Here is a 17,855-nt window from a genome sequence, read left to right on the forward strand (position 1 = left end):
TCCAATAGCACTCCCATATACCAAAGTGTTTTATTCTTAAGTTTTTATTCTTAAATTTTTTTACAGATAGAAGGCTTTGTATGTATTATTCAGAGCCGTTTACAGACTATTTCATTCCTAAAAACATGGTGAATGAGACAGTTTTGCAGAAGAAAAAAATAATTGATTGTGGCGATGAAAATGTTCTCCGTATTTGTCTGTACTGTTTCACCTTAATACACAGAGATTTACCCACACATCTTACCCATTGTGGCCTGCAAGTTCACAGTACACTGTCGTCTGAGTTTGCAGACAGTAATTCAGGTGTAAAACATCTCTTTTGAGGGAATTCCAGACTTTTTGGGATCTGCATGTGTGAAATAACTTGCTAAACAGTGAGCCACGTAAACAGCCGATTTTTTTTCATGACGTAGTATATCTACCTCATATGTATAGAATGTACTAACAATTGTAGCAGTCAGAGTAGAGCACCCTACTCTGTCATATCGAAAACATAACATGAGCTCTGTGATCTAGTGTTCATGTTCTCTTCACCAAACGTCCAGTTAGCCAGAAGGACCTGTCATACATGTTTAAAGTGTGTATGATTGTTTTTCTTATAGCACAAGTGTGCCATCTTGAGGCAGGATCCAAAATAGCTTTCTGCCCTACAGACAGGCTGAAAAGAACATCAGCAAACAACCTTCAAAATGTTTTCAACTGCCACAACTTGGCCTGATCTTGATACAGGTGATCTATACTGCTCTATAACTGTTGAGAGAAGGCAGAAAGTGGACACTGTTATGAAAGTGTATGTTGAAGTAGGAGAAAATAAAGAGAAACATTATGGAATGTACAACAAAGAGTACAACTGGCTTTAAAATAAAACCAAAATAAAATGAATCCTATTCCTATACTCTGTCTATAATGTAGAAATGTATGTGAAGGCACACACAGTATTGTCATGTGAAAACCTCATCGCTAATATCAACTACAAATGTCAGTTACATCTGGAGAAACAAAAATAGCTGGTTCAACTGAAAATACTGAGTGGAGTAACTCAAATCAAGGCCGTTTCTGTTACTTTTAAGAAAGTAAACATGTTGGAGATACAACATTCAGCAGCAATGTGTGTCTGATATTCCTGTGCTGGGCGACTGTGCAAGGTAGTGTGAAAGAGCAGGTTAAAGGGAGCGCAGAGGAAGCAGGGGGTAAAGTATGGAGAGTAAATGTGTGCAGCTGGGGGCTATAGGATTCCATCCATGAAACTGGTGTCTAGCCGCTGGATGAGCACCCGGATGAAGGACATCTCCTTGCGGGTATTCTCAAAGATCACCCTGGGGTCATCAGACTGGCATCGCAGACAATTGGGAGCCATAACCATGGCTAGGTTGTTCACATCCATCTTGGTGATGGCCACATTGGCAGGCTGGGCAAATACCTAGACACACATGGAAATCTGTTCACTCAATTACATTTTGAGGTCTTAAGCATACTATGAAGATTTGACAGGCATAGTAATACAGTGTTGGAAAAAGATAATGTTTTGTGTTTTTGGAAAGCTCATATCTAATAATGAATTTAATGGAGCAACATGTTATAAAAAAGTTGGGACAGTGTTTCCCACCGTACTGCAGCTTCCAATGTGTTAGGAGCTGAGGAGACCGACTGCTGTACTTTTTGAAAGTCAAATGTTTTCATGTTTGCTCAATAATTCAAGGCCTCGTTTTTTGTATTTTTTGTTAAAATTAACTAAATGTTTTCAGCATTAACAGACAGACAGTTTTAGCACATCTTTTACTACAAAGCCATACAGTGGTAATATGTGCAGAATTGAAATCACCAAAACATCATGTAGATGGCAGCATACAGTATGTGGCTCAGAAACCTTATACTGCATTCAGAAAAAACAGTGCTGGCTTTGAAATATGCAATCATTACAGATGGTCATTCTCCTGCGCCAAACAACTGTTTGGTGTACCCTTGGCCTTCTTGGGGTCCCTGAATGGGGTGCTGGAATGTCCCCACCTGGGGTACTTCACAATGTGACCTGGAGAGTGTGGGATTAATGGCCAGCCTGACCTTGAACCCGAGTGGTGTTCTGTTGCTAACGACAGTATATTAACGAGCATAATGTTTGAACATAAGGATGTCCATAAGTGCACATGGCACAAGGACACCCTAGGCCAAAGGCTCATGATCATTTTTTTTTTATCGTATTGTCAGATCTCTTTGGCCGTATGTTGTAGATACTCGAGCGAAGAGAGAAGTAGAGTTGTAGAGTAGAGTTGATCACTGTCTTGTGGTGACATAGATCTCTGTGGGACTCTGGAGGCAGCCGACAGGTAGCGGCAGGCCAAGTAGAGTGTGGCCCTGACAGTAGACAAGACAAAAACACTGACATGCCTTCTGTAGCAGAAGCAGAATCTGGGGACTTGGTGAGGGTATTTGACCACATCACTTGAAGTGTCCTGTGGGAGGTACTTTGGGAGTATGAGGTATTGGACTTGTTGCTGCGGGTTATTCAGTCCTTGTACAGCCATTGCCAGAGCTTTGCCAGGGCTGCCTGATTCTGTTCATAATTCTTATGGGCAGAGTTTCTAGGAGTAGCCAAAGGGCAAAGAGAGGTTCAGTCTGACACGGCTGAGATGAGAATTAGCACCTCAAAGTCCAAGTTCATGGCCCTCAATCAGACAAGGGTGGAGTGCCCACACTAGAACGGGAATGATTTACTGCCCCAGGTGGAGGATTTTAAGTATCTCTGGGTCTTGTTCATGAGTGACAGGAGAGTGGAGCAGGAGACTGACAGATGGATTGGTACTGTGTCTGCAGTGATGCTAAACCGAATTGAGGTGGTGAAGAGAGAGCTGAGCATAAAATTGAAGCTGTATATTCCTACTCTCACTACTCCAATCACAAGGTCTGAGTAGTAACTGAAAGAATGAGATTATGGATACAAAAAGTGGAAATGAGCTTCCACCTTGGTAAGGGTTAGGGTTAGCCCATTCAGTGATTTCCATGACAGAATCATACCTGGTTTTAGTGCAGTGCCAAAGATCAAGGGCAGCCAATCTTGATTTTGAGCCTTGTCCTTTCTGCACAGATTGATCCAGATTTTGCAGACTGGTGAACCTCTGCACGTCTTTCCTTCTGACTCTATCATGTATGTTTTATACCCAATCATGATACTGACCAGTTAACCTAATTAGTTGCAAATGTTCCTCCACCTGTTTATTTTTAGTAGCACTTACTTTTCCAGTCTTTTGTTACTTCTGTCCCAACATTTTTGAGATGCGTTGTTGCCACCACATTCAAAACAAACTAATATTTTTCTTGAAATAGTAAACTCTGTCAGTTTAATCATTTGATTTAATCATTTGTTTAATCATTTGTGTTTTATGTTCTATTGTAAATAAAATATGGGTTTATCAAATTCTCAAATCTTTGCATTCTTTTTTGCATTTACATTCTACACAGCATCCAAATGTTTTTGGCATTGGATTTGTAGCTGTGCTAACCTGTACATGTTTATGTTACCTGTAGGAATCGGATGAGGTAGCAGAGCACCAGTTTGTTGATGTGTGGCAGGCCCAGCACCACACTGACAGCTGCCTCTGGGTTGTCGTAGTGAGTGATACACTCATCATAAAACTCATGAGGGATGAGTGGTTCTTCCAGTTCCCTGTACCAGAGTTTCAGCAGAGAGGCTGTAGACACAGAGCAGGACACCAAGTGAGACTTCTAGGAAGGAGACTATTCAGGAATGACAGCCATTTGAACATGTCATATTTCTGCAGGTGCATCATCTCTGGGCGCAGCACTGTCCAACAGTGTGTATGTGTACCAGGAATGTGTGGGTCCTCCAGTCCTGTGGGGATTTTCCATTGATCCACTTGCAGCTTGAGGGCATTGACTTCATCTATGTCCCCTGGTACCCTGGAGATCAAAGGTCACAGAACAGTTACACTTAGGCCTTCATCCTCTCTGTGCCATGCTAAACAGTTGTGTATAAAGATGACAGTGTAAGGACCAGAAACACTAGGCTTGTACAACAGCTTCATTTCACAGGTAGACTGCTGAATGCAAATAAAAACACACACAATTTGCCAAACACATCCATGCTCACCAAGACTTTCAACAACCATCATACAAATACATTCTGGACATCTCCAAAATATGAGTTCATTCACTTTAAAAACACTGAACTGAAATAGTATTTTAAATGATAAATGATGCCATTTAAATCATGTGTTTTCAGCTCTGAAAATTTCCACTGTGAGCTCCTGTTATTAATAAGTTATAAGGGATCAAAAATGCTGGCAAAAATAATGCAACTCAAAAAGCACCAAATACACCAATGTATTTTGAGGGCCTGTGTAACCCAGAAAATCTTCATAGTATAAAGGTAAGATTTTGCTCTATTACAGACACAAAAGTTATTGTGCTAAAAAAAAAAATCTCATTCTGAATGGTCCAGCATTATCGTTTTCAGTTTGACTGATTGGAGTGACCCATTAAATAGTAATTAAATGCTTAACAGTACTTAATGTCTGTAAAACATTAACTTTCTCCATCCATCTGTTTTCTTCCGCTTATCTGGGGCCAGATTGCGTGGGCAGTAGCATAAGCAGAGAAACCCAGCCCCAGGATCTCCTCCTGGTAAGACATGCTCGGAACACCTTGCCCAGGAGGCATCCTAGTCAGATGCCTGAACCACTTCAAGTAGTTCCTTTGAAGAGTAGTGGCTCTACTCTGAGCCCCTATGGAGGAAGCTAGTTTCTGACGCTTGTATCTGCAATTTCATTGGTGAGGGTAGGACTGTAGATCAACCGGTAAATCGACAACTTCGCTTTTATGCTCAGCTCTCTCTCTAACACAATGGCTTCTGTAGCATCTGCATCACTGCAGCTGCAGCCCCCGATCTGTCTGTCCATCTCCTGCTCCCTTCTCACATCACCCGTGAACAAGACGCCCAAGATACTTAGGCCCTGTTTTCCACGACATCGTATATTTACTTGTGCTCTTGATTCTCGGTGCTTTTGTTTAGTTATTTTGTTATTATTAGTGACCCCTGGTTTGTTTAATGTTTTCATCTGTTTCTCTTTAGTGTACTTAAGTTAGTCCTAGTTACCGCTGCTTTAGAATTTTTTCCTCCCTCAGTGTACCTTCCTCTTGTGTGGAGTCTCTTGTGTTTAGCCCATGTCTGTACCTGTTCAGGTATCTCACTTCCTGTTTTATTTTGTCAGTCCTTAGTTCTGTGTGTTTTGTGTTCAGGTTTGCTTCCCCTTGTCTCATTAGTGTCATTCTGTTCACCTGTTCTCCCCCATCTGTCTTCACTTCCCTAATCACCCTCCTGTGTATTTATTGTCTCAGCCTCCCCTCGTTCTTTGTCAGGTCATCTGTTTATCTGCCCAGCACTTAGTTCTAGTTTGTCTCCTAGTGTTATGCTTAGTTGGATTCCTCAGTTCTCTCTTATGGTTTGCTGTTTTGTTGCATTTTTCAGCCCACAATAAACTGGCTCAGTTTAAGTTTATCTCACTTAAACTGAGATAAACTTGCAAACTTGTGTCTTGCATTTGGATCCTCACCTCTGCACACTATACATGGTCAGCCACCGCTGACCCTGGCAGTCCTCTGCCTACTATTCACAGTCCCATCTGCTGCCTTCCTCACTCACCTAAAAATGCCCTCTGTCTGGTCTCCATTGAGACCCAGAACTTCTTCAGAGAGGCGAGTCTGCACCCAGGGCAATTGGCGATCTGGATACCGCTCCTTCTGGAGTGCCATTACCTCCTCAAGGGAAGAGCCAAACATGGAGGGATTGAAGATGGCATTCCTGGCATGCTTGATCTCCTCTATGCAGGGTTTCTGCAAGCCCTGAAAAGAGTAAGAGAAACACACACAGAGATAACTTAATTCAGAGCAGCTGAAGAGCAGTTTTAGTACTTGAAGGAGTGGGAGGAGAATCCTATCCTCTCACTCCTGGCAGTGAAACGCAGGTCCATTCACAGTCACATAGCTCGTTAATGTGCTGTTCAAGGTTAGAAGGTTAAACCTGCCCACACTGTGGAGTCCTAAAAATGACAGATCATCTCTGATAATGTCCTGCTGAGATTCTGGCACTACATTGTTGTATAAAGCTCTACTCTAGTGCTCAGCTAGAGTAGAAAAGCGCTACATAAATCCATTTACCATTTACATGCTACAGGCTCTGAGCCAAGCTGCTGTCTGCCTATACATTTTCACATACAGGCATGCAAGATACTTTTTTGACATGTATCCTTAAAACTGTGGGCACTATTATATAGAGTTAACAGGTTCCACTCCTGTACAAACTACTGCATATTTCAGTCAATCACAGTCCAAGTCATACTAAGATAGTGAAGTATTGGTGATATTAGTACATAATAGGTAGGACCAGATATGGTTGGTATGAAGAAACATAAGATCCACCTCAGAAATAGTTCTAAAACTATATATAAGCACAAAATATCATAATTACCAACATAATTTGCACATAAAAATAGCAAACCTGAGCAGGGTGACTACTGCAACTACTGCCTGTGGTAGACTGCTCAGATATTTGTTTTGGAATTTTTTTGTTTGATGGGTGCATTTTTCCCCATACTGGCCCCCTAAATTGTCACTTAGTCATCAAAACTTTGAGAACCCCGTCTGAGAACCCACTTTTGAGCACAGTATTGATAGCAATACTGAGGTGAGCTGTTGAGGATATCCTGAACTTTTCTATGGGTACGAATTGCTGTTATTGCTGCTGTTAGCCTGTTTTAGCTGTTGTTAGTTGCTGTTAGTCAAACAGATGCATTGCAGAGTTGCTTTTCATAGCCGCTACCAATAAACCACGGAATAAATGCAGTGAACATATTTTTTAAAATCTATTTCTTTATTGTTGTTTTTAAACATGACACAGCAGTCTGCTTTTGCATTGAAAGAGTATGCAAGTTTACCTGGTGATGCTACAAAGCTAAAGACTAAGCTGATGCATGTTCATAATTTTGCCAACATTAGACTGTTTGGTAAATATTCTTGTTGCTGTTATTATTCTTCCCAAACACTTTTATGTGATTCTCGAATGATCAGCCCCTATGACTGCAGCATACACAGATTATGTTAATACAACTATTAAACTGGAGATTTATATTTCTGTATATTCCTCTCATCACAGGTGGCAAAAGTACATGTTTTTCACTCAAGTATATTTTTTTAAAAGGCTGTTGTAAAAGCTGAAGCACTTATTCAACTTCTTTATTCAGGTAAAAGTGAAAAAGTAAACAATTACTCACAGTATAAAAGTAAAGAGTAGCTCCTTGAAGAACATTTCTGCCAGCTATTGTTGAGCAAAGCTAACTGAATGTCATGTCATATTAACATCGTACTGTCACCGATCATATCATTTAGAATCACCAGTTAACCTTACCCCACTGACTGCATATCTTCAGACTGGGCAGTGCAATGGTTAGCACTTCTGCCTCACAGCAAAAAGGTCTTGGGTTTAAATCAACCTAAGCTGAGATTCATTCTGTTTGGCGTTAGCATGTTCTGCCTGTATTTGTGTGGATTTTCTGGGTGCATACACATATTTTATACAAATTCCACATTTGTACATGCTCCTGCTTGGTACTATCATAAAGAATCATACTATATCCTACCATTCTTAAGCAGACACACACCTGTACTCATCATCTTCCTCTGATGATCTAACTTTTGTTCACAAACTAATGAGCTGTGTTCGTGACATTAAAAGCTGGATGTCTCAAAACTTTTTAGAACTTTGTTCTGTATTATTGTAGTCTTTGCCTCAAGGCGCTGTGTATTATAAGGTAGTGTTGTTGTGATTTGGTGCTGTATAAATAAAATTGAACTGAACTGAACAGAGACAAGACAAAAATACTTATTGTTGGTCTAAACAGTTAGAGACCAAAAATTTGTTCATACAGTATTTATCATCCCTGTCTCTGAAACAGGAACTTTGGCATCATTTTGCCAAACCTTTAAAATCCCTCTATAAGTTTACAAAGCAGGAGCAGATATTTGAACTGTTCCTGAAATTAGATATAAGTGTGCTGAGGGTGCGTTCAGTTACTGTGGTCCTGTTCTTTGGAACAAGCTGCCTGTTGACCTGAGATCAATTACATCTGTGCATGCATTCAAAACCAGACTCAAAACCTTTTTATTCACAAAGGCTTAACTTTAATAGGTGTTGTTTTGTTTTTCACTGCCTTAAGGTATCGTAAAACCTACACAGGTTTTTATTTATCTTTACCTATGTTAAGCACATTGAGTTTACATATAATGAAATGTGTGATATAAAAAAAATTGCCATTGCCAGTCATGAATTTGACAGTTCAACTAAGCACCAAATGGAATGTCAGATTTGAATGGTGTGTCACAATATAATATAGCATCACTATACTACTACTACTACTACTACTACTACTATAACGATTGTAGTACGCACGTTTGTGCGCTCCGTGACTCCCACGCATAGCGCAGTTAATTTATTTATTGCTTCTCTATGTTAGTCTTGTGTGGTAAACACTCATGATGAATACACCAATAGGATTGTCTTTTATTTGTTATTGTTGAAATCAGTTTGTTGTTGGGAATGTGTGCAAGGAGGTGAGGTGAAACAGCAATTAATTCACCTCAGATTATTAAACCTAAAGTAGCGAGCCTGTTTTGAAAATGTAAGGAGCAGAAAGTCAAGATGTTTGTGTTAAAATTTAGGGAGAAAAAGAACAAAGTTGCCAAAAAATACTCAAGTACACATACCTGAAAACAAATAAATGTATTCCCTAACAAAGTTATATCTTTTTCATAAAAAACTGTAGGTTTTAATATTTTATTACAACCTACAGTTGTATTTTATTATTATTTTATTACATCAATAAATTCATCATGTTAAATTCAACTGCATTTTGTTTTTTGAATAAATTTATAAAATCATCCCAAATATAGTAAAGTGAAAATAAACGTGATGCCATTTTATTTATATCAAAGTTTATTTGTAAGACAGCAGTAAATAAAAACACTGACAGCTGCAGAGGTCATGTCTGATGTGATGAACATGAAACAGAAAGTGTTCCACTAAAAGCTGGTCAGAATGAATCCAGGTGCAGATGTGTCACAGGTTAATCTGGTTGGATTGTCACACTCTGACACAGCGTAGCATGAGCAGAATAACATCCACTCAGTGTGCTGATAATATAAAGTGTATGCTGTAGTTGTAGGACTAACTATTTGCAAATCACATAAAAGTGTTTTGGAAGAATAATAACGACAAGAATATTTACCAAATGGTTTCATTTTTGCAAAATTATGAACAAACACCAGTACCATCACCTGGATAGTTCTTTAGAGTTGTAGCATCACTAGCATAAACTGGCATGCTCTTTTTGTATCAACAACAAAGTGACAGCAGACTGTTGTGTTAAAAAAAAAAGAAGCAATTTTAAAGATGAAATATTCACCGCTTTCACTTCTTACTGTCAGTAGCGGGTCCTGAAAAGCAAGTCTATGGCACATCTGTTTGACCGTCACCAGTTAATCTGAGACACCAGCATTAGTGAAGTGGATCTAACATGAGACTCTGATGCCTAGTGAATAAACTCTCATACAATGTGAGAATGTAATTAAACAGTTTATCAGAGGGAAAGTGTGATTTCTTTTAGGACACTCAAACCTAACAATAGCTGACATGATGTTAGCTTATAAACAGATGTTGTAGATAACAGAGTTTTAGTTAATAGCGGTATACTGTTCAGTGTGACAAGGGTTACTAAAGATAAGACTGGGAGGTATAATTTTCTACAGGGCACATTGATTACAGAAAAAATAAACCTGATAAATATTTATGCTCCAAACATTGATGACCCAAAGTTTTTTCAAAATCTCTTTCTTACAATTTCATCTCTGTCTGGTAGCTATATTATAGCAGGGGATTTTAGGTGGATAGAAGCTCAGATATTGACAACTCTCATTCTAATAGTAGACAAACAATTCAACACTTTATGAAGGAACTTAATTTGATGGATATCTGGAGGGATATGAATCCCAAGGGTTTAAAATACTCCTGTTATTAAAATACACATAAATCATATTCATGTATTGATTACTTTTTAATTTCTGCCAATTTGAGACATAAAATAAAAGACTATCAATATGATAGCATCTTATCTATAGCAATTGATCACTTGAAAACGAGTAAAGCCCCAGGCCCAGATGGACTGCCAACAGAACTTTATAAAAAATTTATGTACTTTGACATGTACTTGGACTCATTTGAAAAAGGAATTCTCCCTGCCTCATTAAGAGGAGCCCTGATAACTTTGTTGCCCAAACCTGGTAAACCTTGCAACAAATGTGAAATCTAAGACCAATAAGCCGTCTTAATGTGGATTTAAAGATACTTTGCAAAATCTTGGCTCGAAGACTAGAGAATATTACCTGACATAATTTCTAGTGACCAGAATGTGTTTATCGTAGGTAGACAGGGATTTCATAATGTGAGTCGGGTGTTAGATATCATTTACAATCTGGAAGAAAAACCAGACACTGCTTTGCTATCATTGGATGCCGAAAAGGCCTTTGATAGAGTGGAATGGCCCTACCTATTCGAGATATTAAAAAGATTTGGTTGTGGGGACAATTTCTGTCAGTGGGTTAAACTTTTATATAATCAGCCCCATGCTGAAATATTAACAAATGAAGTTATATCTAATTCATTTAAAATCAAATGAGGATGTAGGCAGGGGTGCCCCTTGTCCCCCTTACTATTTATTTTAACAATAGAACCATTTACTATTGCGGTGTGGTCCCATAAAAACATAATTGGTTTGACAATAGGCCAACAGGAACACAGAATTGCTTTATTTGCTGATGATGTCATTCTCTTTTTGGAAAAACTGGAAAATTCTATCCCAGCCTTGTTAGACCTAATAAACACATTTGGAAGGATATCAGGATATAAAGTAAATAAAGATAAATCCTCATTAATGTTACTTAACTCAGAAGAAAGAAACAGTGCCGGGAATCCTTTCCAATTCAAAAAGGTAGACTATTTGGGGATTAGGATAGTACCATGTATAAATGACATTGTCGAGGTTAATTACAACCCCATGCTAGACTCAATTACTTCCTCTATAGATAGATGGAACTACATGCCCTTATCACTTATAGCAAGAATTAATATTCTTAAATTAAATATAATGCTCAAACTTTTGTATTTGTTTCAGAATATCCCACTGCCACCTCCTGCCAATCTATTTCCATCCCTAAAGAATATGTTCAGACGTTTCTTATGTAACAATAGGCGACCGAGGCTACGTTTATGACTTTTGTACCTTCCGTATGATAGAGGAGGCCTCAGGTGCCCCAATCCACTTTGGAACTACTGGGCAGCTCAATTGAGGACCATGATGTACTATTTTACAGGTAAGTCTCTCCCACCTTGGATGAATATTGAAAATTGGTCTGTCCCTCTCCCTCTCCCACAGTAAATATACTCAACAACAGTCAAAAAGTTGAAAAAAAAGACAAAAAAATCCTATAGTCCGAAATATGATTTCAATTTGGTATCAGGTTAAGAGGTATTTAGGTGAATCTTCTTCTCTGTCACGCTACAGCTCAATATGGGGTAATCAATCCTTCCCTCCAGGCAGGGCAGACCCTGGTTTCAGGAAATGGGCTGAAAAAGGTTTAAAGACAATAGGAGATCTTATGGGATCAGAGGGTGGGTTTTTGATGTCATTTGAAGAGTTGATTGCCAGGTATGATATCCCAGGTAAACATTATTTTAAATATCTACAGGTGAGAAACTTTATCAGATCATCTCAAAATCAGTGTGTGTCAATTCCCCCACTGTCTACTCTGGAAATGGAAATGAAGAAAGATTGCTTTGGGAAAAGAATTATTTATAATTATATAACATGTTAGCAGAGGGATCCTCCGAGTCTTCTCTATGGAAACTTAAAGCCTGGAAGGAAGATTTACAGGAGAATTTATCCTCTGAGGACTGGGAAGAGGCATGCGCTGAAGCACAAACACAAACTAATAATACACGTCTCAAAGTACTGCAATATAACTGGCTAATGAGGACATATGTGACACCAGAAAAGCTTAATAAGTATAATGGTGCCATCCCAGACTGGTGTAACAGATCTGGAGAGGAGAAGGGGACGTTCTTCCCCAGTGTCTGGAAATGCAATAAAATTAAACAATTCTGGAGAGAAATTAAACAAGCTTTAGAGATTATACTAGGTATAAACTTAGCTCTTGACCCTAAACTGTTCATTTTAGGTCTATATCCTGATGGACATCGTATGTCCAGAAAAATAATTACTGCCATGGATTTATGTTTACTACTTGCAAAAAGAGTCATAGCACTCTCATGGAAGAGCACCAGTAAACCAAAATTCATTAACTGGATTAATGAAATCTCCACAACTTTACCCATGGAAAAGATTACTTACACTATAAAGGGGAAACTATCACTATTTCAAAACATTTGGGGTCCTTTTATGGAATATTTAGAGCGTGTGGATTTGACGGGTGGGGGGAGTGGGGTGGATGAGGCGTAGTTAGTAGTGATCATCTGCAGTATCCTTTTCTAAAAATAATCTGTTTTCTTTGGATACTGGACTTCCTTATTCTGTGAGAATTGTACATCCGAGTTTGTATTTTTTGAATCATACACAATAGTGAGATAATTTGGGCTAACCCTTGATAATATAGAGAAACCTTTGTTGTTGTGGTTGTTGGGTTTGTGTCTTTCTGATTTTTTGGTTTTGTTTTGGGGTTTACCCACCTTTTAAAAAAAAAAATAAAATAAAAAATAAAAAATAAAAAATAAAAAATATATATATATTTAATTTTATTCTCTTTTCTCATATATTCTGTACTTTCATTTAAATGCTGCTCTAAGATATCTTATAAGTACCTGACTTGCAAGGAAAGGCAAGTTGAAAACTGGACAATAATTTAGTTGCCCTTGATGTTTCCTTTGATGAGAGAGCATGCTTATTTCTGTATATTATTGGAAGCATTTTTGAAAACCCAATGAAGATAATGTTGAAAAAAAACCAGCTGTTGTTGTTTAGCCGGCTTGTTGTCAGCTCTCCAGAGGATCACACGTCTGATCTACTGACAATTAGTGATTGTGACAATACTGAGAATAAATAAATTTTTTTTTTTTTAATTTTCTTTGCATTTTTCACTTCTTTGATTTAAGAGGACCTCCAAAACATAGATATGAACCTTTATATCTTAAATCTGAAGGTATAGGTACAAATTTAAATGTGCTTCCATGGCACAAAGACGTCTACGACTTCTCCTGCACCTTTGATGTACTACATATGTGGCCGGTCACTACTTAAAAGAGAATGGAGATGTGTCAGCCTCCATGGTGGTATGGTGGTGGCGTAACATGACAGTTTCCACAAGCCAGTGCCTGCTCCTATGTATTTTTAATTAATTATAAGTTTATAAGAATGCATCATTTTGTTGGAAGACATAATTAAACCCCAATCTATGTATATTTGTGAGTACAATACATTTTACTTTATTGTTAATGTAAAAGACATGGCTTCTGCTTCTGCAGGTCCAAATTTTTCCTAACATTACTTCCGATAAAAATCTTCACCTAAATCAGATCATACAAGTCAGATTTTTACCTGCCTCAGATGAAGAATCTGGTCCCATTTTAATTCCTTTCCAATTGAATGTCGGATGTGTTTAACGCTAAAGCCCTCCTCAACTCCCGCTACACCCAATTCCAATATCTACGATCCATCGCTTGAGTCTCTATACAGTCACGTAATGTCTGGATTGGCTGCACTGGGCGAATCAGTTAATTTCACCAGAGACAATTATGGCAAGTGCAGGAGTCAAGTGTAAGCTACAAACTCACATTTACGAGTAAAAATACGAGATTATAACATTTGCAGAAGCAAATCCAGGGATGAAGCAGAAAGCCATTTGAAATTTGAAATTAGACCCCAAACTCTGTCTGATATTTTAAAGAATTTTGAAGAATTGAATTTTATTCGACTTACACAAGATGGATCTTCTACAAGTCGGATAAAATTCCATGGGCCATTTGAATCCGACTTAGGCGATTTCTACTGTATAAGTGGATAGGAAGAACCAGCAATTTACTTTTGTGCTTATTTTGCCCTCTGTGGTATTCCAGATGTCCCTTTTGCCAGTAGGCTGGACACTGTAATTTCCTCCACTAAACGCTCCAATGCTACCACAAAAATTTCCTCAGCCCCTCATTGGCCTTCTATTCTGTTTCATGACAAAAAAAACCCTGTGCTTAAGATTATGTTTGTCATATTACAGGAACACCATGTCTGGATGTTCCTGATTCATTTGTTTGTGTTGTTCTCTGTAGACTGTAAAAGGCATTACTGAAATGAAGTCTCTACATTTATGTCTATAAATTTGGCAGTAAATTCTTCTTGCAAATTTACTCTGCTTATTAAATCTGACGTTTATAGTTTAAGGAAAATAATGTCAGTAGAAAATTAAAAACATGAGGACAGAGATGGCACTGCTTACCTTCTTGGCTCCGGTGAGGGCAGCTTTTGTCAGTTTCCTGTAGCAGTATTTAGCATAACTGCTAATGGGCACCCCTTAAGAAAAAAACAACATATTAACAACACCAGAAGACTGCCTTTGTTGTCCTAAATTGATTCTTTGGCATGACAACAAATTCAAACGTTGCCACCAGTAGAGATGCAGCATGTCATCATGTCAACTAACTGGTGTTGGATTACCATTTTGCAGATTTGATTACACTATGTAATACGATTTTTCTCCTTGACAAGCAAGTGTTATTTTCTAACTCTTTTTATTGTAAAACAATAGAAAATGTCCATTATTCCTGCCAAGCTTTCCTTTTGTGGATTTTAGAATGATTTTCCCCCCAAATAGCTATTATGTTAGTTATAGTTATTTTTTCTTTTAATTTAACATTTTTTAATTCATCTTCAATTTTTGAAGAGAAAACATCTTGAAAAAATGTCAAAATGTAAATGAAAACCACTAGTAACTGGAAAATGACAAATTTGTCTGAATTGTCTGAATCACAAAAGCAAAGTTTTGGGATCAAACTGATATATTTTCATTTGTTTACATGTAGAGAACTATAAAAACATAGCTTGAATGAAAAAGACAAAACAAAAGTGGAAATTTGTTACCGAGTATTATGTTTGTTTAACAATGGAATTATTTTCAAAAACACACTTACCAGTGAGGGGTAATTTAGCTAATGACATCCGAATTACATGAAAAAGTGGGGTAGTGACTATCGACAGTTGAATGTTAGTGAAATTCAATGACTTCTAGTGATGACAAGTTTGTTGGCAATGTGAACTGAGCATATCTCAAAATCCTGGACTGTTTTGTAGTGGCTAGCTGTTAGCTATGCAAGTCAAATACCACAAGCAAATCACTGTATATGTAGATGGGCTTTAGAATTTTAAGGGAATTTTATGAGAAAGTGATACATTCAGAATCAGGTCACCTACTGATCGGAAGGTCAGCGGTTCGAATCCTGGCTACTCCGGGCTACATGCCAATGTATCCTTGGGCAAGATACTTAACCCCAAGTTGCTCTCCGACCGTTCTGTCGGAGTATGAATGTGAGTGAATGTTAGGTAATTAAAAGCACTTAGCTTCATAAAATGGAAGTGCTTGTATGAATGGGAGTGCATGGGTGAATGCAAACAGGTTGTATAAGCGCTTTGAGTGCTCATACTGAGTAGAAAAGCGCTATATAAGAACTAGTCCATTTACCATTTACCATATAAACTAGAGATTCTCTGGAGCCAGAACCAAGCCACCTAGCCATCAACGGTGGCACTATAGTGCCTGTGGTTCAGGAGGTAAAGTAGGTAATCTACTAATTGGCAGATCAGTGGTTCTACCCCTGGTTCTTCCAGTCTGCATGTCTAAGTATGCTTGAGCTAGATACTGAACCCTATCAAATCCACATGACACTGAACCCCTACAGCACCTCCTGGGGCTGGCGAATGTCACTGTGTTGCCTGGCTGGGTCTTATGGGCTAAGGGCCCTAGTAATCTTGATTGATCATTGATCAATGTGTGTCTAAAGCTTTATCCAGATCAGTGTGATGTAACAGTGATGCTACAGTAACTACAGTAAATGTTTCAGAGGAACTGACTGACAGTCTGACAGCTGCAGCTGTGCTCGTTATAAATCTGTGACATCATCGCTGTCTCCGTCCTTATATCCCGTACACAAGTGAACGACTGTAAAAGCTTCATGTTATGTACAAATATAACAAACTAATGTCTAACTGTGATTTTTGTGCTTGTAAAAACATAAATGTCTGCAGATGAATTTGTTCCTCTGATCGCTCTGACAGCCACTTTATGAATGAGGAAATGAATTGTAGTGTCAGACAGGTGGTTCAGGTGCAGCAGGAGGGGAAGAGTCAGAGAGACACTCAGAGTTTGTTGAATAAAACCTGCCAGCGAGCAGGTTAGGTTCACAGAGTCTGTTACCCAAGACTCAAGTTTAACATTAGGCTGTAGTTAATACACTCCTGATCAAAATCTTAAGACCAGTTAAAGAATTGCACGAATTTGCATTTTGCACTATTGGATCTTAAGAAGGTTCTAAGTAGAGCTTCACAATGCTAAAAGAAGAAATCGGCGCAAGAGACAAAAACTTTTGAGCAGGGAATTTATTGAAAACTGCATTTACACTCAAACATGATTTTTTTCAGCTGATCAAAAGGTTAAGACCATAGCTCAAAAAAACCTGAAAACCCCCTCAAACAGAAATCAAAGTGTCAAAAAAGGACTCAGTAATGAGTAGCTCCACCATTCTTGTTGCTCACTTCAAACAATCGTTTAGGCATGCTTGATGCCAGTGTTTCCAGGAGGCTAGTGGGAACATTGCTCTAAGTGTTGAAGATGGCTTCACAAAGGGCATCCACTGTCTGGAACTGATGTCCATTTTTGTAAACTTCCCTTGCTATCCGTCCCCAAATGTTCTCAATTGGAATTAGATCAGGGCAACATGCAGGATGGTCCAAAAGAGTGATGTTATTCTCCTGGAAGAAGTCCTTTGTCAGGCGGGCACTGTGAACTGCAGCATTGTCCTGTTGAAAAACCCAGTCATTACCACACAGACGAGGACCCTCAGTCATGAGGGATGCCCGCTGCAACATCTCCACATAGCCAGCTGCTGTTTGACGCCCCTGCACAACCTGAAGCTCCATTGTTCCATTGAAGGTGATGGCACGTTGTGAGAGGCCATGTTTATGCAGCTCAATAATCCTACCATGTTCAAAGTCAGTGAGCTTTTTTGCTTTTGCCATCAGGAGGTCTTGACAGTGTAAAGACTTGACAGAAAATGACATGAATCTAAATTTTTGCACAGCTTTTGGCTTTTAAAGGCTGTGGTCTTAAACTTTTGATCAGCTGAAAAAAATCATGTTTGAGTGTAAATGTAGTTTTCAATAAATTCCCTGCTCAAAAGTTTTTGTCTCTTGTGCCGATTTCTTCTTTTAGCATTGTGAAGCTCTACTTAGAACCTTCTTAAGATCCAATAGTGCAAAATGCAAGTTCTTGCAATTTTGTAGCCCCTTAACTGGCCAGGGCCCCGTTTGTAGTCCCTTTTATATGGCAGGCTAGACCCTCCCATTTTTATTGACACGTCATTCGGCCAATCATGTAACTGGCTGCATCAAATCACCTGACAAAGCTACGTGATGCCCTCTGAGCATTATTGGCTCTGGGAAACCCATTTCTTAACATGATTGGCAGAATAAGGTGTCAATCAAAATGGGCGGGTCTAGCCTGCCATATAAATGCACTTCATT

General features: G+C 38.6%; 1 protein-coding gene across 2 annotated transcripts in view; it reads right to left on the minus strand.

Annotated features, from left to right (window-relative positions):
* Window positions 1–17,855, minus strand: part of arhgap39 (Rho GTPase activating protein 39) — a 113,018-nt gene continuing 95,163 nt past the window's right edge. For both annotated transcript variants that reach the window (XM_030726540.1, XM_030726538.1), the window contains 5 exons: window positions 14,560–14,633; window positions 5,657–5,856; window positions 3,824–3,915; window positions 3,517–3,686; window positions 1–1,420 (listed from right to left, as the gene is read on the minus strand). In XM_030726540.1, coding sequence (XP_030582400.1) covers window positions 1,226–1,420; window positions 3,517–3,686; window positions 3,824–3,915; window positions 5,657–5,856; window positions 14,560–14,633 — 731 coding nt within the window. In that variant the 3' untranslated portion in view covers window positions 1–1,225. The remainder of the gene's footprint in view (window positions 1,421–3,516; window positions 3,687–3,823; window positions 3,916–5,656; window positions 5,857–14,559; window positions 14,634–17,855) is intronic.

This window comes from Archocentrus centrarchus, chromosome 4 (genome assembly GCF_007364275.1).
Source record: "Archocentrus centrarchus isolate MPI-CPG fArcCen1 chromosome 4, fArcCen1, whole genome shotgun sequence".
In the NCBI taxonomy this organism is placed as follows: domain Eukaryota; kingdom Metazoa; phylum Chordata; class Actinopteri; order Cichliformes; family Cichlidae; genus Archocentrus; species Archocentrus centrarchus.